At 38.5% G+C, this 26,538-nt stretch overlaps 1 protein-coding gene across 1 annotated transcript in view; it reads left to right on the forward strand.

Moving 5' to 3' along the window:
• Nucleotides 1–26,538, forward strand: part of LOC136137558 (ATP-binding cassette sub-family C member 4-like) — a 127,079-nt gene that overhangs the window by 83,245 nt on the left and 17,296 nt on the right. The window contains 4 exon segments of the mRNA XM_065895937.1: nt 10,563–10,652; nt 16,767–16,917; nt 17,580–17,609; nt 17,612–17,694. Coding sequence (XP_065752009.1) covers nt 10,563–10,652; nt 16,767–16,917; nt 17,580–17,609; nt 17,612–17,694 — 354 coding nt within the window.

Here is a 26,538-nt window from a genome sequence, read left to right on the forward strand (position 1 = left end):
CTCTTTTCCTAATCCTCACAATTCTCTCGTCATCCTTATCTGACAGATTTAAAAACCAAGGCATTGTGAGCTTACCCCACTTACCAAGTAAGCAGCAGAGCCAGGATTCAAATTGTGTGTGTGTGTGTGTGTGTGTGTGTGTGTTTGGTTTTTTTAAATTGAAGTATAGTTGATTTACAGTGTTTCAGTTGTATAGCAAAGTGATTTTATATTATATATATAAAAGTTATGTATATTTTTCAAATTCTTCTGTAATATAGGTTATTGCCAGATACTGAATATTGTTCCATTTGCTACAAAGCAGGACCATGTTTATCTATTTTATATATAGTAGTGTATCTTTGTTAATCCCAAATTCCTAATTTATCCCTCCCCGTCAGTTTCCCCTTTGGTAACAATTAGTTTGTTTTCTGTGTCTGTAAGTCTTTCTGTTTTGTAATTAAGTTTATTTCTATCATTTTTTTAGATTCCACATATAAGGGATATGTGATATTTGTCCTTCTCTGTCTGACTTACTTCACTTAGTATGACAATCTGTAGCTCCATCTGTGTTGCTGCAAATGGCATTATTTCATTCTTTTTTATGGCTGAGTAATATTCCAGTGTGTGTGTGCGTGTGTGTGTGTATTGTTTCTATGTCTTTGCTATTGTAAGTAGTACCGCTTTGGACATTGGGGTGCATGTATCTTTTTGAATGAGGGTTTTCATATATTCCAGATATATGACCAGGAATGGAATTTCTGGATCATATGTTAACTTTTTTTTCAGTTTTTTAGGGAACCTCCATACTGTTTTCCTTAATAGCTGCACCAATTTACATTCCCACCAATGGTGTAGGAGGGCCCCCTTTTCTCCACATCGTCTCCACCATTTATTTTTTGTAGACTTTTTAATGATGGACATTCTGACTCGTGTGAGGTGATACCTCATTGTAATTTTGATTTGCATTTCTCTAATAATTAGTGACATTGAGCATCTTTTCATGTGCCTGTTGGCCATCTGTATGTCTTCTTTGGAGAAATGTCTGTTTAGATCTTATGCCTGTTTTTTGATTGGCTTGTTTGGTTTTTTGATATTGATATTGATATTTGATAAGTTGTTGTATATACAGAAATCTGTTGCATTTCTATACACTAACAACAAAATATCAGAAAGAGAAATTACGGAAACAGTCCCATTTACCACTCCATCAAAAAAAAAAAAAAAAAACCACCTAGAAATAAACCTACTTAAGAAAGCAAAAGACCTGTACTCCAAAAACTATTAAGATTCTGATGAAAAAAATGGAAAACAACACAGATGGAAATGTGTACTGTGTTCTTGGATTGGAAGAATCAATATTGTTAAAATGACCATACTACCAGAGCAACCTACAGATTTAATGCAATTCCTATAAAATTACCAATGACATTTTTCACAGAACTAGAACAAAAAATTTTTTAATTTGTATGGAAACAGAAAAGACCCTGAATAGTCAAAACAACCTTGAGAAGGAAGTAAGAAGCTGGAGGAATCACACTTCCTGACTTGAGGCTACACTAAAAAGCTACAGTAATGAAAACAGTATGGTACTGGCACAAAAATCAGACCCATAGATCAATGGAACAGAACAGAAAGCCCAGAAATAAAACCACACACTTATGGTCAGTTAATCTAAGACAAAGGAGGCAAGAATATACAATGGAGAAAAGACAGTCTCTTCAATAAGTGGTACTGGGAAACCTGGACAGCTACACATAAAAGAATAAAATTAGAACATTCTCTAACACCATATACAAAAATAAACTCAAAATGAATTGAAGACTATTAAACACCTAGAGGAAAACACAGGCAGAACACTCTTTGACATAATTTGCAGCAATATTTTCTTGGATCTCTTAGAGTAATGGAAACAAAAACAAAAATAAACAAATGGGACCTAACTAAACTTAAAAGCTTTTGCACAGCAAGGGAAACCATGAACAAAATGAAAAGACAGCCTACGGAATGGGAAAAAATATTTGCAAATGATGCAACCCACAAGGGATTAATTTCCAAAATATACAAACAGGATTCAAATTTAATTTACGGAGATTTCTGACTCCATAACCCGAGAAGCTAACAACTCTGCTAATGACTTCAATGCACTGTTGCCGCTGACACGATAGAACCGCTTCATATCATGATCTCAAGTGTGTGTGCGCGTGCGCACAGAGAGGAACAAAAACTTCACAAAACAGTATTACTCTTGCTCTGTACTCTGGTATTTTCTATTATATCAGTTCTGTTCTAGTTCATATAAAAGACAAAATGATGGTCATGAGGTACAGAATTGACATCATGGTCCACTGGATGCGCCTGCAGGTTGACAAACACCACCCCTCACTGTCCCCCTGTTGGGCTGGGCTCCTGGTCATTGTTAGCATCACACCAGGAGCTTCATTGTTGTTCCACATTCTCATAGCAGCCCCACAGGGTTAGCCCTGTTTTCCAGTTAGGGAACTGAGTCTTGAGGAGATTAATAACTTACCCTGAGTCAAATAGCTGTAGAATCAGAATTTAAAACTGTCTGACTCCAAATTTATTTCTTTTCAAAAACTGTCTGTTGAACTTAATGATGTTCTCATCAGATGTTTCCCCCATTTTTCCTACCACCCCATTCAAAATTATTCTCCAAAGCATAACAAAAGTGAGTAAGTATAGAGCAAAGGTGGAAGGTACTACTCCTAATGCTATGTCCCTCATTTGGAGAGTATCAGTTTAGAAATGTGTTATTCACTTATATGTCATGGGCTAATAAGTGTCAGGAGAAGATACTCAAAATCTTACCCTCCAGAGCCAAGAGCGCTTTCTCTTTGCAATGTCTAGCTGGCTGCGGAGGTGGAGAAAGTCTGGTCGTTTGGTTACTTGAAGTTACTTATCTAAGTGCAGAAAGCTTACATCCCTCTTCTCCTAAAATGAATAGGAAGCAGTGTTGCATGTCTCAACACCCTGATTTAGGGAACCTACAAAACTGCAAGCAAACTGCAGAGGGGAGCCCAGTGCTGTTTCTTTGAGTCGCCCCGCTTAGGTGGGCCAGGCCTCCATCATCCTCCCTGGCTCCCTGTGATCCTGGAAGTAGCAGCGAGCTTCCAGGATGTTCTCTCTCCCAGGCTTAATCGCCGTCACTGCTGACCCCCCCACGAGGAGTCGGAATTGGGGGAGATGTGATAGCAGCAAAGACCTGCATAGGAACCAGAGGCAGGGGAGTGGTGACAATCAGTCTTGGAGTCCTGAGGGGAACTTTCAAAAACAAGTACTGTATTTCTAAGAATGAACTCCTCAAATTGTGTTCAAAATTTCAGGAATAAGCAAAAAATGGAAGCACTTCCTAGGTAATGTCCTTAAACAAAACAGGTAGATGAAACGTATGCAGCATTTGTGCTCGCCATCTGAAGTAATTATGTTCCCCAGAAAGAACACCAAGGTGAGATTATATTCAGGGAGTAGCTTGCTTATCTGAAAGGATCTGGAAAAATGGATTCTTTGCATGATCTCTACACCTAGAGGCCCTTGTCCTCTTGGCACAAAGAAAACGTTTTCAGTTGAAGAGGGATTCCATGCAAATTCAATATTTATGATCGCAGCCGAAGGGTTGACACAGATCAGCAGCCATCATCGTTATCATAATTAAACAGATTGATATTTTGTATTTAATAGGTTTTATTTTAAATCAAAGCAACAGCTAAGTATTGTTTTAAATAGCCCACTCTGCTCTTTTGGTATTTACATTCCCTGAGTTTTCTTCAGTGGGTTAAAGAAGGTGAACCACAGCTGTCTCTTTAAGACTTCTCCCTGGTTACCTGGTTTTCTTTCCCTTTTTTTCTTGTTGCAAACAAAACTGAAAGAGAGAAGAGGCAGATGTGCTGTCACTAGTAAAGAAATACAACTGGATTCTAGCCTAATGCAGTCGACCCTTTGTCTCTGACACTGAAGTCTTCATTAAATCCCTTGGAACTGCTCCCTGGAGCCCCTGAAAGAGAACTTAATGGGACTTAAATTCTCTTTCCTTTGTTGGCAAAGGATCTTCTTTTCTTGTGAGTATGGATAATGATCAGTTCATTCAGAGGCTACAGGACTTAAAAAAGGAGAGCAAGAGGGAAACCAAGATTTAAAGTGATTTCAGATGATTCCCTTATTCGTGAAACAGGTACACTAGTCGACCCTTCAATAAGGTCCTCCGATTAGAAATGAGAACACACCTCTTAGGAAACAGCAGCACTAGCTGCTTTTGATGATAGATTTTAATAGAGGGCAGTTTCCCAGTGTGGCACTGAAACAGGGCAAACTGTTGTGTATTATCTGCTTAATTGGTAACCACTTGTACTGCTTTTGCCTTGATCCCAAGTAGTTTTAAACTTAGAAGGTTAGTGGGTAGGGTTTCTTTTTAAGATGAGGGTCATGTCTTCCAGCAGAGTATGCAAAAGATCCAGTAAGACTACAGTTTTCAGTCTTGCAGTTGTGTTGAGGGATGAGCCATTTACTACATTAAATGCTGTAATTTAGAGTGGCCATTTTTGGGTCACATGCCTAATATGAACTTGTGTTATGTTAGTAACAAAGGAAAAAATTACTACTGAATATGGCACAAAGGATTAAATTAGAGAAGTGTAAACTTTCAACCATGATGAAGACAGTTGTGAAGCTAGTGCTCCATTTAAAATATTACATTGAATAAGAATATTTGTTTTCCTGACTCTGCTGTGCCAACTTTTATTAAATGAGGTTTAATTGTGTACCTTCAGAAAAAAATATACATGGGCCAGTAAGTTTAGTGTATATTTACATGAAGTTTGTGTGTCCTACCATAAATCGCTACACTGAAGTGTTCTGCCTGCACTTATTATAAGATTAATTTATTAACTTCATTGCTTAGAGGTGGGTAATTTAAATAATCCTATCTATCAGAAATGATCATTAATTTGCCCTTATCTGCTTTTGCAGTATGTGTCTACTGTGAGCACTTTTATTACCTTTTGAAGATAATATAATGGTCTCTTATTAGGCAAGTGATGAAGGTAGAATGAGTAGAAACCAAAATGAACACGATGCATAAAACACACTGACATATTTAAACGGACGTTTTTCAAAAACTGCCTGCTGGCTTTAAAGAAAAGTATAGCTTCAATCAGTTGATGTTATAATAAATCATTCTTTTTTTTTTTTTTTTTTTTTTTTTTTTTATTCTTTTTTTTTAAATGGGAAGTATAGTTGATTTACAAAACTGTGTTAATTTCTGCTGTACAGCAAAGTGATTCAGTCACACACACACACACATTCTTTTTTATATTCTTTTCCATTATGGTTTATCACAGGATATTGAATATAGTTCCCTGTACTATACGGTAGCACCTTGTTGTTTATCCATTCTATATATAATAGTTTGCATCTGCTAGCCCCAAGCTCCCAGTCCATCTATCCCCCATCCCACCTCCCCCTTGGCAACTGCAAGTCTGTTCTCTGTATCTCTGAGTCTGTTTCTGTTTTGTAGGTAAGTTCATTTGTGTCATATTTTAGATTCCACATATAAGTGATATCATGTGGTATTTGTCTTTCTCTTTCTGACTTACTTCACTTAGTATGATAATCTCTAGGTCCATCCATGTTGCTGCAAATGGCATTATTTCATTCTTTTTTTATGACTGAGTAGTATTCCATTGTATATATGTACCACATCTTTTTTCTTTCAGAAATTTATTTATTTTTAACATCTTTATTGGAGTATAATTGCTTTACAATGTTGTGTTAGTTTCTGCTGTATAACAAAGTGAATCAGCTTTACGTATACATATATCCCCATATCTCCTCCCTCTTGAGTCTCCCTCCCACTCTCCCTATCCCACCCGCTAGGTGGTCACAAAGCACCGAGCTGATCTCTGTGCTATGCAGCTGCTTCCCACTAGCTGGCTATTTTACATTTTATGTACCACATCTTTATCCATTCATCTGTCAATGGACATTTAGATTGTTTGCATGTCTTGGCTATTGTGAATAGTGCTTCTATGAACATAGGGGGTGCGTGTATCTTTTTCAATAATAGTTTTGTCTGGATATATGTCCAAAAGTGGAATTGGAACCTCCATACTGTTTTCCACAGTGGCTGCACCAACTTACATTCCCACCAACAGTGTAGGAGGGCTCCCTTTTCTCCACACCCTCTTCAGCATTTGTTATTTGTAGACTTTTCTACAAATAACATGGCCATTCTGACTGGTGTGGGGGTGGTACCTCTTTGTAGTTTTGCTTTGCATTTCTCCAATTAGTGATGTTGAGCATCTTTTCATGTGCCTGTTGGTCATCTGTATGTCCTCTTTGGAAAAATGTCTATTTAGGTCTTCTGCCCAGTTTACAATTGGGTTGTTTGGTTTTTTGTTGTTGAGTAGTATGAGCTGTTTGTATATTTTGAAAATTAAGCCCGTGTCAGTCTCATCGTTTGCAAATATTTTCTCCGAGTACATAGGTTGCCTTTTTGTTTTATGGTTTTCTTTGGTGTACAAAAGCTTGTAACTTTGATTAGTCCTATTTATTTTTGCTCTTATTTTTATTGCCTTGGGAGACTAACCTAAAAAAAACATTGGTATGATTTGTGTCAGAGAATGTTTTGCCTGTCTTCTCTTCTAGGAGCTTTATGGTGTCATGTCTTATGATTAAGTCTTTAAGCCATTTTGAGTTTACTTTTGTGTATGGTGTGAGGGTGTGTTCTAACTTCACTGATTTACATGCACTGTCCAACTTTCCCAACACCACTTGCTAAAGAGACTGTCTTTTCTCCATTGTATAGTTTTGCCTCCCTCATCAAAGATCAGTTGACTGTAGGTGTGCAGGTTTATTTCTGGGCTCTCTATTCTGTTCCGTTTATCCATAGTCTGTTTTTATGCCAATACCATGCCATTTTGATTACTGTAGCTTTGTAGTATTGTCTGAAGTCTGGGAGGGTTATGCCTCCTGCTTTGTTCTTTTTCCTCAGGATTGCTTTGGCAATTCTGGGTCTTCTATGGTTCCATATAAATTTTAGGAGTATTGGTTCTAGTTCTGTTAAAAATGTCCCGGGTAATTTGGTAACAATTGCCTTAATCTGTGGATTGCTTTGGGTAGTATAGTCATTTTAACAATATTAATTCTTCCAATCTAAGAGCTTGGGATAGCTTTCCATTTCCTTGAATCACCTTCAGTTTCCTTTATTAATGTTTTCTAGTTGTCAGCATAAAAGTCTTTCACCTTGGGGATTCCCTGGTGGCGCACTGGTTGAGGGTCCCCTGCCGATGCGGGGGATGCGGGTTCGTGCCCTGGTCTGGGAGGATCCCACATGCTGCGGAGCAGCTAGGCCCGTAGGCCATGGCTGCTGGGTCTGCACATTCGGAGGCTGTGCTACGCAATGGGAGAGGCCACGGCAGTGAGAGGCCCGCGTACACACACACACACAAAAGTCTTTCACCTCCTTCATCAGGTTTATTCCTAAGTAATTTTTTATATATGATGTTAAAATCGATTTTTTTTTACATTCCCTTTCTGATATTTCACTGTTAGTGTAAAGAAATGCAACCAATTTCTGTATGTTAATCTTGTGTCCTCCTACCTTGCTGAATTCATTTATCAGCTCTAGTAGTTTTTGTGTGGAGTCCTTAGGATTTTCTATATATAGTATCACGTCTTCTATATATAATGACAGCTTTACCACTTCTCTTCTAATTCAGATACCTTTAATTTCCTTTTCCTGTCTGATTCCTTTCTAAAATATTATTTTCATTCAACTTTTTATTGAAATTTTACTGATTTTGAAATACATATTTGGCATATCATAACAAAGAGAAATATTCTTATTTACTAAACTGTGTTCTTCCATCAAATACTGCTAAATAAACACGTGAAACTGCCCAATACGTCCTTTTAGACTGACAGTGTAGACTTAAGTGGGGACCCTTACTGCAGTGGGACATCCGTAAACTTATTTTTTTTTCTTTTTATGACAATCAGAAGTGGTTTGATGATAATTAGCAGAACCTCTTTAAGGCCTAAAGAGTGTCTGAGGGCTCTGATTAAAGCTCAGAATGAAGCAGCTGCAGGCATTGGTCAGGGGCTCAGAAATGAGGGACTCCTCTTTCTGCAAAGAATGCCACTTTCGTCCCCCAGTCATTGGGGAGCTTCATCCCCTTTGAGGAATTTCCTAAAGAGAAGGTGAGGGAGGTGACAATAGACAGAGGCTTTGATTATGAAATAGGTGATTGAACTTTAAGTGGGTATCCCTGTTCTGTTGAGTGACAAAAACCACCCTTCCCAAACGTGCTGATACTGTGAGCCCATTGCTCAAGAAGGTCTAACTTTTAAAAACAAAGAGGGTTTTTTGTGTGGATTAGCTCAGGTAATGCCTCTATAGAGTGTACACTGAAAACCAGGTGGACACTTCAAACCTTAGACCTCTTACAGGACGTAAATTTGCTCTATGAGAGGGGCCTGAAGGAAAAAATGTGATGGGCAGAGAAACGTTCTCGTCGTTATTATAAGCAAAGAGACCCTGTCTCACTTCTCCCAGTTGGGCTCAAAGCTGGTTCATTAACCTGGCCTCTTTCAGGCCCTTTATCTCCTCAAACACCAGTCCTTGAAGAGGCCCTCATTGGGGCCCCAGAGTAGAATCCTGCCCATGGTTTAGAGCATTGGGGGGAAGGTGGAGGAGAGTCAGAGGAGAGGGAGGAATATTGGGGACCAGCCTCCCCTCGACTGGCCACGTCATTTGTGTAAACCTCATGGAAACAGCTAAAGGAAGAGAAGTCGCCTGCATATTAGAATCCTAGAGGTAATAATTACAAGGAGTAAAAAATTTTTATAAAAGTCTAAGTAAAATGATGGTTATTCCCCTGACAAGGAATTCTTACCTTTGCTTACATGGTTGCTTAATCTTTGATCCTAAATTTGAGAGTTTTAAGGGAGACCTTAAATTTGGCTCCAGGGATTTTTCAGTTCAATTCAATAATCATTTTGAAATGTCATATGACCAGTGATTTTCAGTGCTTTGGAGGCATACTGTCCACTTAATCAACTTTGTGCCAATAAAGCTCCTTTTATAATGTCTTTTTAATTTTGGATTTTGCTTAGGGATACATCTTTTTTGGTGGCACACCATGTGTCTTCTGCATCCATTTCTCTCACCAGACTTAAAACTAAGACAATAGGGAAAGTAGGTACAGGAGGCTCTCTGAGTGTCATTCTTCATGGGCAGAGAAAAGAAATGTCTGCCTTCTTCATCTTTCTTCTCAGGCTTTTGTGAAGTGAGGAGGAATAGTCCAGCCCCAAGACCAGGCAGGATTTGAGGCTGGTGATTCCGAGCAGTTCCCGGGCACTTGTGGAAGACTCAGATCTCCTCTTGTTCCCACATGTGTGCATGACATTGTTCTATCCCCTTCACTGAAAGGAGCCAACTGGGCTCTTCTCTGCTGCCCATATTCTTGTGCCCTGGCTTACTAGAGCCTTCCAGAAGAAAACGTAAATGACCTGCATAAGCTTATGTACAAGATTCTCTCCTGAAACCCAGAAAGGCATATATTTCCAGAGTAATTTCCTTGTGGTTCCTCTCAAAGCAGATGAATAGGAAAAGCTTTTTAAATTAAAATAATTTTATTATGGCTCATGTCACAGTGGGTTTCAGGTTATCCTGCCCTTGCAGTTAGTAATGATGTTCTGTGAGGCCTGTAATCTTGATGCACAGGTGAGATAACGGGATCAGCTGATGCAGAATCAGAAGCAGTCTCTTCATGAACAGAGATGCCACGGGCTCCCATACTTGACATTCTCTTTGAACATATGGGAGATGTTCCTTTCACACATATGGAGAGATTCCCCATCCCAGAAGGCTGTTGTACCAATGGAGAAAATATCCTAGTTCATTCTTCAGTGCCAATGTGCAAAAATTTTAACAATTTTGCTTTGAGGCACAAACCTCAACTAATCATGCTGTTGGTATTTCCCAGTATCACACCAAGATTGACAATCAGTTTATCTAGCTCTCTTGATGTAAAGTTACTCAAATTAGTATATTCTCATTTTTTTTCTGAGCAGATATTACCAGGAAGGTATTTTTAAAAAATCAAATCTTCCTTTCTGCAACTTTTTTTTTTTTTTTTTTTTTTGCAGTATGTGGGCCTCTCGCTGTTGTGGCCTCTCCCGTTGCAGAGCATAGGCTCAGCGGCCATGGCTCACGGGCCCAGCTGCTCCGCGGCATGTGGGATCTTCCTGGACCGGGGCACGAACCCGTGTCCCCTGCATCAGCAGGTGGACTCTCAACCACTGCGCCACCAGGGAAGCCCCAACTTCTTCTTAAGATGACACATTTCCACACTTTCTTGTTAGTATTCAATCATCCAGAAGATATTTTGGAGCATACTTTGTACAGTGGAAAATTAATTTGGAGATACTATTTTGTAAAAAAGCATTTGCAACCTTATTAATGATTATAGGGAATTTTGGTGGTTTGTTTTGTATTTTAATTCTGCAAGCATTCAAACATGATGAAGAGTTTAAGGTAATAACATTCACTATTTTGGGGTATTTAGGAACCGGTTTTATTCACTGGAACAATGAGGAAAAATCTGGATCCCTTTAATGAGCATACGGATGAGGAACCGTAGAATGCCTTAGAAGAGGTAATTTATTGAATGTAATTAACTTGTTAGCATCAGTATGTGTGTGTGTACATTTACAGCAGCACAGGTAATTAAGGGGAGCTTATCGGCTTAACTGACTTTATTTAGCTCCAAGGAGAATACTGATGACATGGGTACATGTGTAAATTAAAACTTGTATATTAATGGTGATGAAAACCAACAAGATAATGCCTTATGCTTTCATTTTAGCTTTTCCCTAGAACCCAGAGCAACTAGGTACATTATCTTGTCCTTAGTAGAACACTAAACTAGAAGTTATAATTATGAGTTCAAATTCTACTAAGTGACCTAGTGAATTAGTTACCTTAATTACTTTGCAATGTTCATTTTATTTCTCTGGTCTTAGGGAATATCAACTAAGTGGAGACAATAGTAGTTTTTCATTATTAACTGAAAAATAAATGAGATCATACCAACAAAATGCCATGAAGTTTCATAAGAGAGTGTCTATAAAGGTAAATTATATAATTGGAATGTGATGATAGTTATTTATTGGCGATCATGTCCTTTTAATGCTGCAGCATGAATGCAGGTAAGAGAACCCTGGCGCTTTTGCTCAGTTTTTATATGGATCGGTTCATTTCTAGAGGATTTTCTGTTATTTGTGTCATGTTTCCCTTTGGCCCACTTTGAATTTCCTCACCCTTGCGTGAAAAGGATTTTGACTTGTTAAGTTGCTGTTGGTTTGTATATTTTGATACAAATTATTTTGTGTATTGTCCTAGTTTTGCAAATTGATTCTACTAATGGCAGAAACTGTATCTAGACTTCTAAACCATAAACAGACTTCTGATTTCTCATAGGACCTAGTTCAGTCTTATTCTAAACCATAAACAGACTTCTAATTTCTCAGAGGACCTAGGTCAGTCTTATTCTTTTAAAAAAGTAAGCACTTAATAAATAGGTACTAAATGTTTGATTGATCTCATTTCAGAGAAGTGTGGCTTATTTCTTTAAAAACATTTTTTTTTTTACACATATCCAAATGACTGTTCACACTGTTGTTTTGAATTGGTGTGTTTGTCATTTAGTGTCACCCTTCCAGGGAAGCTCCAAAATCTGTAATATATAGATGAGCTTTGACTGTGAGCAAGCAGATTTGGAGGCCTGACAATTTCCTGCAGGGAATTCTGGTTTCTGAATGCATGTCGGCACTGAGTCTTTACAAACTACCCCTCTTTCCAGCAACTGTGGGGATTTTATTTTCCTAAATCAGGCTGATTGCTTCACTTTCTCCTACTTGAGAAGCAGTGGACCTCTGACTTCATTTAAGCTTGTGAGTCTTTCTACAGTGAAATTCTAGAAGAGAAGAGGTGGGGAGAGCAGTTAACCATTAAATATAAAGAAAGAAGGATGATCCACTGCTCTTGAACTCACAAAACAGATTTAATGGTGAAACTGTGACATCTTAAAAAAAAAAAAACAACTGGAAGTACTGGTAAATTATTTTCCTATTTGTTTCCAAGCTTGAGATCTCTCTTAAGAGTTTCAGGTAGTAAAATTACTCTAGAATTTTGGACAGAGAGGAAATGTTAATTGGGAGACAAATCCTGTAAAAAACTATCTTAGAACTTGGCCCTAACTTATACTTAATTCATCTGTAGGAGCCAAAATTTAGATAAAATTTAGTAGCCTCTCAATTCTAAGAATGATGAGGTGGTGGAAGTGGTAGACAACACTGAGATCTACCTTTATTTAAACTACATTTGGAACTTACTGTAAAAAGAAAGAAACATGAGTTTATTTCACAAAGTGAAGTGTGTGGTTTCCATGTATTGCTTCTGGAATTGACCCTATTACTTTACTGATATGTCTTAGAGTGAGAAATCATCCCATCATTTTGTCTAGGAATTGTTTCTTTATGACTTTTAAAAATAAAACCACATCTTTTATTGAAAAACATACAAATATGTCATAAAGAAATAATTCCCAGAGAAACAGAATGATGGGATGATTTCTCACTCTAAGACATTGCACTAAAGCAATGAGGTCAATTTTTTTTTTTTTTTAATGAGGTCAGTTTTTAAGTGAACTAAAAACTCCAGTCATTGGTTAATAAATGATGCCAAACTAGACATGTGAACCTAAACTCATAGAGTTGGCCTGCAAGTGAGAGGGCACCACTATGTTTTCCTCTTTAAGAACTTCAATTAAAAGAAAAAGATGCTTTAAGAAAATTTTTTTTTAGGTCCTCTTAGTTCTGTCTCCTCCTTCTCCCTTGGTGGAGATGGACATTCAGAAGGGAGACAGTCCTAATAATGGTGCCCGTCTCATCTTGGTTACTTTTCAAAATATGCTGAAATATGTTTTTCTTATACTGAAGAATAGCCAGCTGGCTGTAAACTGAAGAAAGTTCATCAGAAATTGGTGCCAATTAGGGCACCTAAAAAGCAAGGGCGGCTCTACAAATATGGCGTTAAGTAGTGAGTGAAGAAGATGAAGCCCTTTATCACTCAAAGGTTAAAAGAGCACAGTAGATAAAACTCTGGAAATGAATCATCGATGTGTTACTTCTATTAAAAAACAAAAACAAAACAGCTTAGATACTGGGATTTACAATTGAGAGTGCTATGTCATGTCAAAACTGTGAAGAAATCACCCAGTTATGTTCTACGTTGATACGTTGATCCTCTGTTAGGACACAAGTATGTCTCATCATACTGAAAACCAAGATACAGCAATCTGCGGCCTGTGCATCAGGAACCACGTGATTCAGTCCTGGCTTTGGCGACAGGTCACATTTCCATTTCTCTGGGCCTTGTATTTAGGTGAGCAGGCTCTCCTTTTACTTCATTTACTGCTGGCTCTGCGCTACTAAAATCTCTTCCCCATCTGTTGACTGCATTTCACTCTCTCTTTCCAGCCCACACCAGCCTTTCTTTTTGAAAAGAAGGTTCCATAAAATGTGGAAACCATCTGACATCTGTGTTAACTTCCTATGAGGGGCGTTGGCACCTGGTTGGTAGATACAGTACACACAGGTTACTTTGAAAATGTTTATGATGATAGAAATAAGGTGCCCTATAAGTTCAGTTTATTTATATATTTATTTTTAAAATTTTAATTTTGGCTGCATTGGGTCTTCATTGCTGCGCCCGGGCTTTCTCTAGTTGCGGTGAGCGGGAGCCACTCTTCATTGTGGTGCATGGGTTTCTCATTGCAGTGGCTTCTCTTGTTGTGGAGCAAGGGCTCTGGGGTGCATGGGCTTCAGTAGTTGTGGCACGTGGGCTCAGTAGTTGTGGCTCGCAGGTTCTAGGGCACGGGCTCAGTAGTTGTGGCGCACGGGCTTAGTTGTTCCACGGCATGTGGGATCTTCCCGGACCAGGGCTTGAACCTGTGTCCCCTGCATTGGCAGGCGGATTCTTAACCACTGCACCAGGAGGGAAGCCCCCATAAGTTCAGTTTGTTACCTTTCAGTTTTGCTATAGTTTATTATTTTCCAAAGCTCAAAAAAGATCTGAAGTATTCTATACTGAGTTGTATAGTTTTTAATAGTATTATATGCTCCATTTTCCTTAAATTATAATTTTAAGTTCTTTCCACAGTTTAAAGTATGATGTTATGATATCTTGGAGCCAGTCAATTGTTTAATAATATATTCCTTTTATACTTAATAAGAAAATATATAAATTATCTAGTTATATGGATTTATTTTCTAATTTATAGGAACAGACATGTCACAAGAAGAGATGAACTTGTGGCTTCATTCATACAGCCAACAAATATCTACTGAGAGCTTTCTAGACAGCCATTGTTTCAGATTCTGGGGTTATCACAGTCATTAAAAGAAACAAAGTCTCTACCCTTTTGAAACTTAAATTCTCCTGGAGAAGATGGAAAACAAGCCAATGCATATGTAACAAAGTCTCAGTGCTGATACTTGCAAAGGAGAAAAATAAAGCAGAATATGAAGAGGGGCTAGCTGACAGCATTATTAATAATGGGCAATATCTGTTGATCTCTTTGTATCAATCACTGTTGTAAATTCTACACATGACGACTCATTTTATACTCTGACAATGTTAGGAAGTAAACACCTTTATTATACTATAGTCTTATTTAGAGTTTAGGAAGCTAAGATAAACTTCAGGAAGTTGCCCAATTGGCAGAGCCAGGTAGGACTTATGCCCAGGCTGTCTGGCTGCAAGGCTCCAATTTTTTTGTTTTAAAATTTTCAGATCACAACATGGAAGGAGTAGTATGATGAACACATATGCACCTTCACCTTGATTCACCAGCTGTTAATATTTTTCCACATTTGCTTCCTCTCTTCCATATATTTTGCTGAACTGCTTGTAATTTGTAGAAATGTTTATTAAAAGTTGCAATTCACCTTTAAATACATAAATATACACCTTGCAAGAATAAGGACATTCTCTCACATAACACAGTTTTCTAAATCAAGAAATTTAATAGTAATATCACACTATTATCTGTTTTCAGATTCTCCAGTTGTAACTCCTAGTTATTACTGTCTACTGCCTCTATTGTGTTTTTTTCCATTCTAATACTAAATTATACTGGGTTGGCCAAAAAGTTCAGTTTTAAGTAAAAATAAAAGACATTTTTCATGTTCACCAAGACCTTTATTGAATGATGTATTCGTTAACCGAATGAACTTTTTGGCCAACCCAATAACTTGAATATATGATTATACTATAGAAAGCCTTCATATTCTTATTATTCTCATAACCATCCCTGATTCATAAATGGAAGACAGAATCTCAGAAAACAGTATTTTCTGAAAAACACCGCTTCTCACAACCCTTATTCCTCATGAGGCAAATATGGACAACTGGAAGGAAAGTAAAAAACCAGATTAGTGATGAGATGCCATCCCAGTAAGGGGCAAGTGTAAAATTATTTCTTCAAAGTCAGGATATCAGTTTTAAGAAACACCAACCCACTTGCACCACAATACAAATCTTACCCTTTAGATTTTTGTACTTTTCATGCAGTCACTAAATACGAATACCATATTTAATCTTAACTCTGAAATCCCCTTTCTTGGGATTGGACTTCATCAGGAGCACAGTTTGGGATCACATTCATAGAAGTGCTCCAGCATTTAGGATACCACGAAAATATTGCCCACTCACCCTTGGTGTTTTGTTATTTGACACTATAATTGTGTCCTTGCTCATTGGCCATCACTCATCAATCTGTTGGTGTCTTAATCTGAAATGTATTTACTCTTTGTTCTTTAACTTCAAATATAGCCTGAGTTTGGTTCTTGTTCTGTAGTACTTCTCCAAAATAAATATTCGTTGAATTGATCCCTACCACCCAATGTACTTTCAGATTAACTTCGGAAGTTAAAAGCTTGGTTTTCTTTTTTATCTTATGATTACAGTTTTATGAAGATACATTAATATAAACACCACTTATACCCATAGTCTGGGGGAAGTAAGATGTTATGTTGTATCCTGTTTTTCATGGATTTTCATTCACTGCAAGATATTTTTGACATTGAAGAAAATGCACTTAACTGGTCCAGTATTTATGAGATTAAAATTGGGAAAGAACCATTACCAGAATAGGCTCCAGGATTACTAATGTATGAGGTGCAGTTTGCCATTGTTTGAATTCGTGTTTTTTTAAACTTTTAGACCTTCCAAAATTGTAAGGTGCTGATAAGATTATATCTAAAAGAACCATATTTCCTGTTATATATCTATATATATCTATATATATCTATATATATATATTTTTAAGTTTCCCTTTAATGTACCAACCCATATGCAAAATGTACTTTGGTAAACTTGACTCAACCATAAAATCCTTTTAACTTTTCCATTTAAACCACACTGGGAGAAATAGCTTCATTTTTTGAGAAACTTCCTTAACTAATCCTTAGGTGGGGTTTCTGGTAGATGTCATGTGGCAGGGAAGGGGGACACTGATATTTTCCTGTCCTGACTTGACTCTACATCTTTCTCAGTGAATGCTAATTGGAAATAGCTCTCCCCATCACGTGGCTGTACATGTAAGATACGTTAAGAAGTCATGAGGACTTCAAAGCTCTAATGTCTAAGAGGATTGTCTGCTTCAGTAGCCGTTTGTTCAGGAAAAATGTTCTTTCTGTATCCACAGGTATAATTTAAAGAAGCCATCAAAAGTGTTCCTACTGAATTAGCAGAATCAGGATCGAACTTCAGTGCTGGACAGAGACAACTGGTGTGTCTTGCTAGGACTATTCTCAGGAAAAGTCAGATATTGATTATTGACAAAGCAACTTTTAATAAACATTTCTACAACTTACAAGCCAAATGTGGACCCAAGGTATGGAGCTGAGTCCATGAAACCTGGTATCCAAAATTTAAGTGTTGTAAATGGAAAACATTTAGTGATGCCGAGAAATGTTTCTAAATGTTCTCTTTGCCCGAAAGATATCTCTTGTTAACATTAATTCCAGAAAACAAAAGAAGAAACCAAAGCATGTTATATGAGAGCTAGGTTCCTAAATCCAGCTCCTGATAGTTTCAAGCAATTTTGAGGGAAGACTATTTTCCATTGTTTTATGAAAAATAGTAAAATTTCTAAGACTTTTTTTTTTTTTTTTTTTTTTTTTTTATGCGTTACGCGGGCCTCTCACTGTTGTGGCCTCTCCCGTTGCGGAGGACAGGCTCCGGACGCGCAGGCTCAGCGGCCATGGCTCACGGGCCCAGCCGCTCCGCGGCATGTGGGATCTTCCCAGACCGGGGCACGAACCCGTGTCCCCTGCATCGGCAGGCGGACTCTCAACCACTGCGCCACCAGGGAAGCCCTCTAAGACTTTTTATACTTAGTTTTTTTAGGAACAAGATTATGTCTTGAAGTATTGATTTTAAAAACATTATAAAATATCATGATATTTTAAAGTCTTAAGTCCACTTTCCCTGCCTATACTGAACTAAATCAACTTTTCTGATTCCAGAACTGATGAGTTAATACAAAAATAGTCCATGAGAAATTTGCCCAGTGCACTGTGCGAACCATCACAAACAGATTGACCACCATTATTGACAGCGACAGGATAATGGTAAGACCCTCACCAGTGGAATTTCACTTGTTTCCATTTATGTTCAATTTTTCAACACATCCTTCCTTGTAAAACTTGATAGGAAGGAACCTCCAATAATTTAATTTTCTCTTAGTTTCTCCTCTCATTGCTGACAATAACTCAAGTACTTAACTATACTTTCACAATGTGCTATTAAATCATATATCCAGTAATTTTTTCATATTAACACATTACTGACTGGGGTATTTTTGCAGAAATTAACACCTGTGGCTGGCGATTTGTTATGTAAGTGAATATTGAAATGTCTCTGGTCAATAATGTTCAGATAATAAAAGACATACGTCTCTGGTCAATAATGAGTTAAAAGTTTATTAAATTGTCGTTTTTTTAAGATGGCCAACCATGAAAATATTCCAAACCCAAGTTATGGCTTCATATTTCAGAGAGGTAGAAGATGGTCATCTTGGCTGTGTCACAATTGTTTCAGCATTTTTGGATTCCCTTAATCAAAAAATTAGCCTTTCATTTAGACTGCCATGAGGTTGTTGGCTAAGGTTGCAGAATTTCTCAGCTGTTGCTGTCAGAGGGGAGTCCATAAGAAGAAAGGGCCTACTGAGAAAAATGAAGTATTTCAACAGAAAGGATTTAATATAGGAAATTTGTTGCACAGGAATTGGAGGGCTAGAAAAATGAAACACTGGGGTAATAATTTTAGGAAGCAGCTACTGTGTCCTAGGACAGAGCTCCAGAACTAAGAACTCAGAAAAGAGGCTCTAAAGAGTCAGTGCTCAGACTTCCAAGGAGAGGTCACTGCCTAGTTGCTGGCCATATTTGTGAGGGAGCACAATGAGGCTAGTTCTCCATGTGCTAATAGAAGCTGGAGTCAGGTCCCACTGCTGAGATGATGCTGCAGGAGCAGCAGAAACCAGGTAGACCATTAGCTCTGATTCCCACCTTCTGTCTCCCTCTAGTGCCCCCTACTGACAAAACCTAACAGAGGCCAGCTGGCCAAAGGTCTTCTGACATGAGATTTGCAGAGACCCAGCCTTTGCATCACAGATGAGAGTACAGAAACAAAAATGGATCAGGGGCTGAGATACTGCATATAAACAACTAGTAAGTCTCACACAGTAAATCTGGACTCTGCACACAAAGCTTGGGCCTCTGGATATCTGTCTAGTATCTTCCTTCCAGGTTTGATTGGCTTTTTCTTCCTTAGTAATTTAATATTTCCTTCCTTCCTCCCTCTATTACTTTTCTCTCATTTTCATCTTCTTTGTTCTTTCCCTGCTGAGTTTCAATAAATGTTAGGGTGTGGCTTCATAAAATGATAAGGGAATCATCCCTTAAAGGAAAAAACCTTTGGCTGCATATAATCTCAAGGAATGCAGGGTATTTTAAGGTTAACCTGTAGCCTGTGACAGTGAGCTGATTTCACTCATCTTATGGATGGTAGAACTACTGTCAGGAGACACCACAGTATCCAGTGATGCTGATTAGTAATGCAATAGATAAAGAATGCCTGCATATAATGCATAGGAGGCAGCAGATGAAGTTATTTAACCAGTGAATATGATGGTCCATAAAAAAACAGGTAATAATCAGTAATACCCAAACTTCCTTATGTTTAATGATAATGGTACTATCTCTCTTGACTTCTTAGGCCGTTTCCGGAATATCACCTCCCATCCTACTTCACATTCATTGTCAGATGGGATCATCAGTGGGGGCACTGAGTAGATAGCAGAGTGTCAGCACTGAAGCAGTGCCTTTAGCCTCACTCCCCCGAGCTGGACTTGCACAGGAGTGAGCTCTGGGGAGGCAGATGACAGGAGTGGGGCATCCCCAACCAAAGGGATGCTCTGGGCTCCAAGCAGTGTGTCTGGTCATCTGGACTAGGACATCACAGTAGGAAGCAGGCCTCTCCTGCAGACTTTCATGAGGGATCAGGTAACATTCCAAGATTGCAGGACAGTGACTCTTAAATTCCAGAAACGTTTAGCATCAGGCATCCTTAGTCCCTCATTTTGTGTTTTGGTTTTTTTAAAATTATTTGGTTGCACCAGATCTTAGTTGCGGCAGGAGGCCTCCTTAGTTGTGGCTCGCTGACTCCTTAGTTGCGGCATGCGGGCTCCTTAGTTGTGGCACGCAGAGCATGTGGGATCTAGTTCCCTGACCAGGGATCGAATCTGGGCCCCCTGCATTGGGAGCATGGAGTCTTAACCACTGCATGCCATCAGGAAAGTCCCTCTCATTTTGTGGTCTTGAATGAATGCTAATTGGAAAAGTAACATTTTAGTTCTACTTTTTACTATCACTTTGTTGTTCTTAGCTCTCAGCATTGCAGCACTGCATTTCTCAGACTATCCCCAAAAGTGTCCTTCTTCCACAATAAATGAATGATGCTGTGAAATCTACCTGTTTCAAGCCCCTTGTCAGGCTTTAGAGGCAGCACCAGAAAGATGGCTTGATCTCTAGCTCAGTTAGGGGTCCATTCAAATAAATTCTTTTCTCCTAAATGTACCCTGGAGTTTTATTTTTGGTTTTTAGTATTGCAGTCACCTTGCAATATATGGTCCGTTAGGGAAACAGTGAGGCAGGACAAAATTTGGCAGACGTGTCAGCTCTTCAGTCCTAAGTCTTATCCATCAGCACTTGATCCACAGGTGTGAACGTCCATAGATGTGAATCAATCAACTTTGTTGCCGTTATCAAAATATGTCCATTTGTTTAATGCTTTACTTACCAGTATCTTCTGGTAAATTTCTATAACCTCAAATTTTTCTCTCTTGGTCAGTGTCTTTGAACAAATCTTTAACATGGTTTTACAAAGCAGTTTACGTCCTGGTCCCTCCCCACCTTTCTAGTTTTGTCCTTCTCAGCTCTCCCTCTTTCCTTTAGAGCTAAGAGCTAAAAGCACATTGATGGTCTTTCAGTTCTCCAAATGCAGTGTTCACTCTCTCTTACAGTTGTGCCCTTTCTCGACTGTTGGTGGCTTAGACTAAGGTGCTAGCGGTGGAAATGGTGAGATGGTTGGATTTGGGGTGGATAACAAAGTGGAGCCAAGTGGACTGTGTGATGGATCGAACGTGGGATCTGAGGGAAGAGAGAGGAGTTGATACTGGTTTCTGGGTGTGGAGACTGACCATCTGGGTGAATGGGGAAGACGGAGAAGGAAAATGAAAGGGTTCTCTTTGGAGCCTGTCACCTTTGCGACGACCGATGTTTTTCATGGTGGACCTTGTCCTTCACTGTGGAGCTGCCCTTCCCACTCCTGTGTTGGGAGACCTTCGGTTTAGGGCTCCCTGGCCAAGATTTCATCAGTGATAACATGGGGAGGTCCCACCAGGAGTTGTAAACTTGGCTACTTGTTTATATCCTGGTCCTAGCTGGTTGCGGTCGCTGACTCCTTTGGTAGGAATGGCAGGATTAGACCTCAGAGGACCCAAGAGACATGCATCCTCTAGCTTCAGAGCTGGGGAATCGTCTTCTGTGCTCCATCCACCCCAGGTGTAAACCCTGTATTTTGTTCTAGAGCTTATGATTATCAGTTGGCTTTCAATTCAACAAAAACACCAATAAATAATCTTTCTCAAAACTTTGATTTTTGAGGCAATTTTTTCTCTTGCTTGCTTTAGAAATAAAGGCATACCTTTTTCTATTGCACTTCACAGATACTAATTTTTTTTTTTTACATATTGAAGGTTTGTCACATCTCTGTGTAGAGCAAGTCTATCAGTGCCATTTTCCCAACAATATTGCTCACTCCATGTGTTTATCACATTTTGGTAATTCTCACAGTATTTCAAACTTTTTCACCATCACTGCATCTGTTATGGTGATCTGTGATCTTTGATGTTACTACTGTGACTTGCTAAAGACTCTGATGATGGTTAGTATTTTTTAGCAATAAATTATTTTTAAATTAAGGTCTGTACATTGTTTTTTTTCCACACAATGCTACTGCACACTTGACAGGCTGCAGTATAGTGTAAACATAACTTCTACATGCCCTGGGAAATCAGGAAATTCATGTGACTCACTTTATTGCAATACTCACTTCATTCCTGTATTCTGGAACTGAACCTGCAGTATCTCCGAGGGAAGCCTGTACCTCTTTCCTTTGTGGAAAGCAAGTGATTGTTCTGAAAGCTTTTTTTTTTTTTTTTTTTTAAAGTAATGACAGATTCCAGAAACCCAATCCAGAATATCAAACCATACTCTCAGGGACTGGGCCTGTATTTTTTTTTTTTTAACATCTTTATTGGAGTATAAATGCTTTACAATGGTTAGTTTCTGCTTTATAACAAAATGAATCAGCCATACATATACATATATCCCCATATCTCTTCCCTCTTGTGTCTCCCTACCTCCCACCCTCCCTATCCCACCCCTCTAGGTGGTCACAAAGCACCAAGCTGATCTCTGTGTGCTATGCAGCTGCTTCCCACTAGCTATCGATTTTCCATTTAGTAGTGTATATATGTCCGTGCCACTCTCTCACTTTGTCCCAGCTTACCCTTCCCCCTCCCCGTGTCCTCAAGTCCATTCTCTAATAAGTCTGCGCCTTTATTCCCGTCCCGCTCCTAGGTTCTTCATAACCTTTTTTTTTTTTTAAGATTCCATATATGTTAGCATACAGTATTTGTTTTTCTCTTTCTGACTTACTTCACTCTGCATGACAGACTCTAGGTCCATCCACCTCATTACAAATAACTCAATTTCGTTTCTTTTTATGGCTGAGTAATATTCCACTGTATATATGTACCACATCTTCTTTATCCATTCATCTGTCATTGGACATTTAGGTTGTTTCCATGTCCTGGCTATTGTAAATAGTGCTGCAGTGAGCATTGGGATACATGTGTCCTTTTGAGTTATGGTTTTCTCAGGGTATATGCCTAGCAGTGGGATTGCTGGGTCATATGGTAGTTCTATTTTTAGTTTTTTAAGGAACCTCCATACTGTTCTCCACAGCATCTGTATCAATCTACATTCCCACCAACAGTGCAAGAGGGTTCCCTTTGCTCCACACCCTCTCCAGCATTTATTATTCGTAGATTTTTTGATGATGCCCATTCTGACTGGTGTGAGATGATACCTCACTGTAGTTTTGATTTGCATTTCTCTAATAATTAGTGACGTTGAGCATCCTTTAATATGCCCCTTGGCCATCTGTATGTCCTTGGAGAGATGTCTATTTAGGTCTTCCACCCATTTTTTGATTGGGTTGGTGGTTTTTTTGCTATTGAGCTCCATGAGCTATTTGTGTATTCAGGAGATTAATCCTGTTGCTTCGTTTACAAATATTTTCTCCCATTCTGAGGGATGTCTTTTTGTCTTATGCTTTTTTGCTGTGAAAAAGCTTTTAATTAGGTCCTATTTGTTTTTGTATTTTTAAAAATAAATTTATTTTTTTATTACTTCTGGGTATGCTGGGTCTTTCTTGCTGCAAGCAGGCTTTCTCTAGTTGCGGTGAGCGGGCTTCTCATTGCAGTGGCTTCTCTTGTTGTGGAGCATGGATTCTAGGCATGCCGGCTTCAGTAGTTGTGGCACGCAGGCTCAGTAGCTATGGCACACGAGCTCTAGAGTGCAGGCTCAGTAATTGTGGCACACGGGCTTAGCTGCTCTGCGGCATGTGAGATCTTCCCAGGCCAGGGCTCGAACCCATGTCCCCTGCATTGGCAGGTGAATTCTTAACCACTGCGTCACCAGGGAAGCCCTATTTGTTTTTGTTTGTTTTTTTGGTACACGGCCCTCTCCTGTTGTGGAGCACAGGCTCCGGACGCGCAGGCTCAGGGGTCATGGCTCACGGGCCCAGCTGCTCCGCGGCATGTGGGATATTCCCAGACCGGGGCATGAACCCGTGTCCCCTGCATTGGCAGGCGGGCTCTCAACCACTGCGCCACCAGGGAAGCCCGCCCTATTTTTATTTTCACTACACTAGGAGGTGGGTCAAAAAAGATCTTGCTGTACTTTATGTCAAAGAGTGTTTTTCATATGTTTTTCTCTAAGAGTTTTATACTGTCTGGTGTTACATTTAGGCCTTTAATCCATTTTGAGTTTTTGTGTATGGTGTTAGGTAGTGTTCTAATTTCATTCTTTACATGTAGCTGTCCAGTTTTCCCAGCACCACTTATTGAAGTGTCTTTTCTCCATTGTATACTCTTGCCTCCTTTGTCATAAATTAGTTGACCATATGTGCATGGGTTTATATCTGGGCTTTTAATCCTGTACCATTGATCTATATTTATTTTTGTGCAAGTACCATGATGTCTTGATTACTGTAGCTTTGTAGTATAGTCTGAAGTCAGGGAGCCTGATTCTTCCAGCTCTGGTTTTCTTTCTCAAGATTGCTTTGGCTATTCGGGGTCTTTTGTGTTTCCATACAAATTGTAAAATTTTTTGTTCTAATTCTGTGAAGAACGCCACTGGTAATTTTATAGGGATTGCATTGAATCTGTAGATTGCTTTGGGTAGTATACTCATTTTCACAACACTGATTCTTCCAATCCAAGAATGTGGTCTGTTTCTGTCATGTTTGATTTCTTTCATCAGTGTTTTATAGGTTTCTCAGTACAGGTCTTTTGCCTCCTTAGGTCTCTTCCTAGGTATTTTATTCTTTTTGTTACGATGGTGAATGGGGTTGTTTCCTTAATTTCTCTTTCTGATGTTTCGTTGTTACTGTACAGGAATGCAAGAAATTTCTTTGCATTAATTCTGTATGCTTCAACCTTACCAAATTCACTGATTAGTTCTAGTATCTTTCTGGTGACATCTTTAGGATTTTCTGTATATAGTATCATGTCATCTGCAAACAGTGACAGTTTTACTTCTTCTTTTCCAATTTGTTCCTTTTATTTCTTTTTCTTCTCTGATTGCCGTGGCTAGGACTTTCAAAACTATGTTGAATAATAGTGGTGAGAGTGCGCAACCTTGTCTTCTTACTGATCTTAGAGGAAATGCTTTCAGTTTTTCACCATTGAGAATAATGTTTGCTGTGGGTTTGTCATATATGGCCTTTATTATGTTGAAGTAGGTTCCCTCTATGCCCATTTCTGGAGAATTTTTATCATATAAATGGGTGTTGAATTTTGTCAAAAGCTTCTGCATTTGTCAAGATGATCATGTTTTTTATTCCTTAATTTGTTAATATGGTGTAGCACATTAATTGATTTGCATATATTAAAGAATCCTTACATTCCTGGAACAAATCCCACTTGATCATGGTGTGTGATCCTTTTAATGTGTTGTTGGATTCTGTTTGCTGGTATTTTGTTGAGGATTTTTGCATCTATGTTCATCAGGGATATTGGTCTGTAATTTTCTTTTTTCTGTGATATCTTCGTCTGGTTTTGGTATCAGGGTGATGGTGGCCTCGTAGAACGAATTTGGGGGTGTTCCTCCCTCTGCAATTTTTTGGAAGAGTTTGCGCAGGATAGGTGTTAGCTCTTTCTAAATGTTTGATAGAATTTGCCTGTGAAGCAAATTCCAGTACTGGACTTTTGTTTGTTGGAAGATTTTTCATTACAGTTTCATTACTTGTGATAGGTCTGTTTATAGTTTCTAATTATTCCTGGTATAGTCTTGGAAAATTGTACCTTTGCAAGAATTTGTTCATTTCTTCTAGGTTGTCCATTATATTGGCATATAGTTGCTCACAGTAGTCTCTTATGATCCTTTGTATTTCTGAGGTGTCAGTTGCAATTTCTCCTTTTTCATTTCCAATCTTATTGATTTGCCCTCTCCCTTTTTTTCTTGATGAGTCTGGCTAAAGGTTTATCAGTTTTGTTTATATTCTCAAAGAACCAGCTCTTAGTTGAATTAATCTTTGCTATTGTTTCCTTCATTTCTTTTTCATTTATTTCTGCTCTGATCTTTATGATTTCTTTCCTTCTACTGACTTTGGGTTTTGTTTGTTCTTTTTCTAGTTGCTTTACGTGTAAGGTTAGATTGTTTATTTCACATTTTTCTTGTTTCTTGAAGTGAGACTGAATTGCTATAAACTTCCCTCTTAGACCTGCTTTTGCTGCATCCCATAGGTTTTGGGTCACTGTGTTTTCACTGTCATTTGTTTCTATGTATTTTTTTCCTCTTTGATTTCTTCAGTGATCTCTTGGTTTTTTAGTACCACACTCTTAAGCCTCCATGTATTTGTGTTATTTTACAGTTTTTTTCCTGTAATTCATTTCTAATCTCATAGTGTTGTGGTCACAAAAGATGCTTGATACAATTTCAATTTTCTTAAATTTTCTGAGGCTTGATTTGTGACCCAAGATATCATCTATCCTGGAAAATGTTCCATGTGCACTTGAGAAGAAAGTGTATGCTGCCACTTTTGGGTGGAATGTCCTATATCAATTAAATCTACTATCATTGTGTTACTGTTGATTTCCCCTTTTATAGTTGTTAGCATTTCCCTTATGTATCGAGGTGCTCCCATGTTGGGTGCATATTTACAGTTGTTACATGTTCTTCTTTGATTGATCCCTTGATCATTATGTAGTGTCCTTCCTTGTCTCTTGTACCATCTTTATTTTAAAGTCTATTTTATCTGATATGAGTGTTGCTACTCCAGCTTTCTTTTGAGTTCCATGTGTATGGAATATTTTTTTCCATCCCCTCACTTCCAGTCTGTGTGTCCCCCTAGGGCTGAAGTGGGTCTCTTGTAGACAGCACATATATGGGCCTTGTTTTTGTATCCATTCAGCCAGTCTGTGTCTTTTGGTTGAGGCATTTAATCCATTTACATTTAAGGTAATTGTCGATATGTATGTTCCTATTGCGATTTTCATAATTATTTTAGTTTTTCGTGTTTTTTTTTTTTCTCTGTGTCTTTTTCTTCTCTGATGTTTCCCGCCT

This window comes from Phocoena phocoena, chromosome 18, assembly GCF_963924675.1.
Source record: "Phocoena phocoena chromosome 18, mPhoPho1.1, whole genome shotgun sequence".
NCBI classification, from domain to species: Eukaryota; Metazoa; Chordata; class Mammalia; order Artiodactyla; family Phocoenidae; genus Phocoena; species Phocoena phocoena.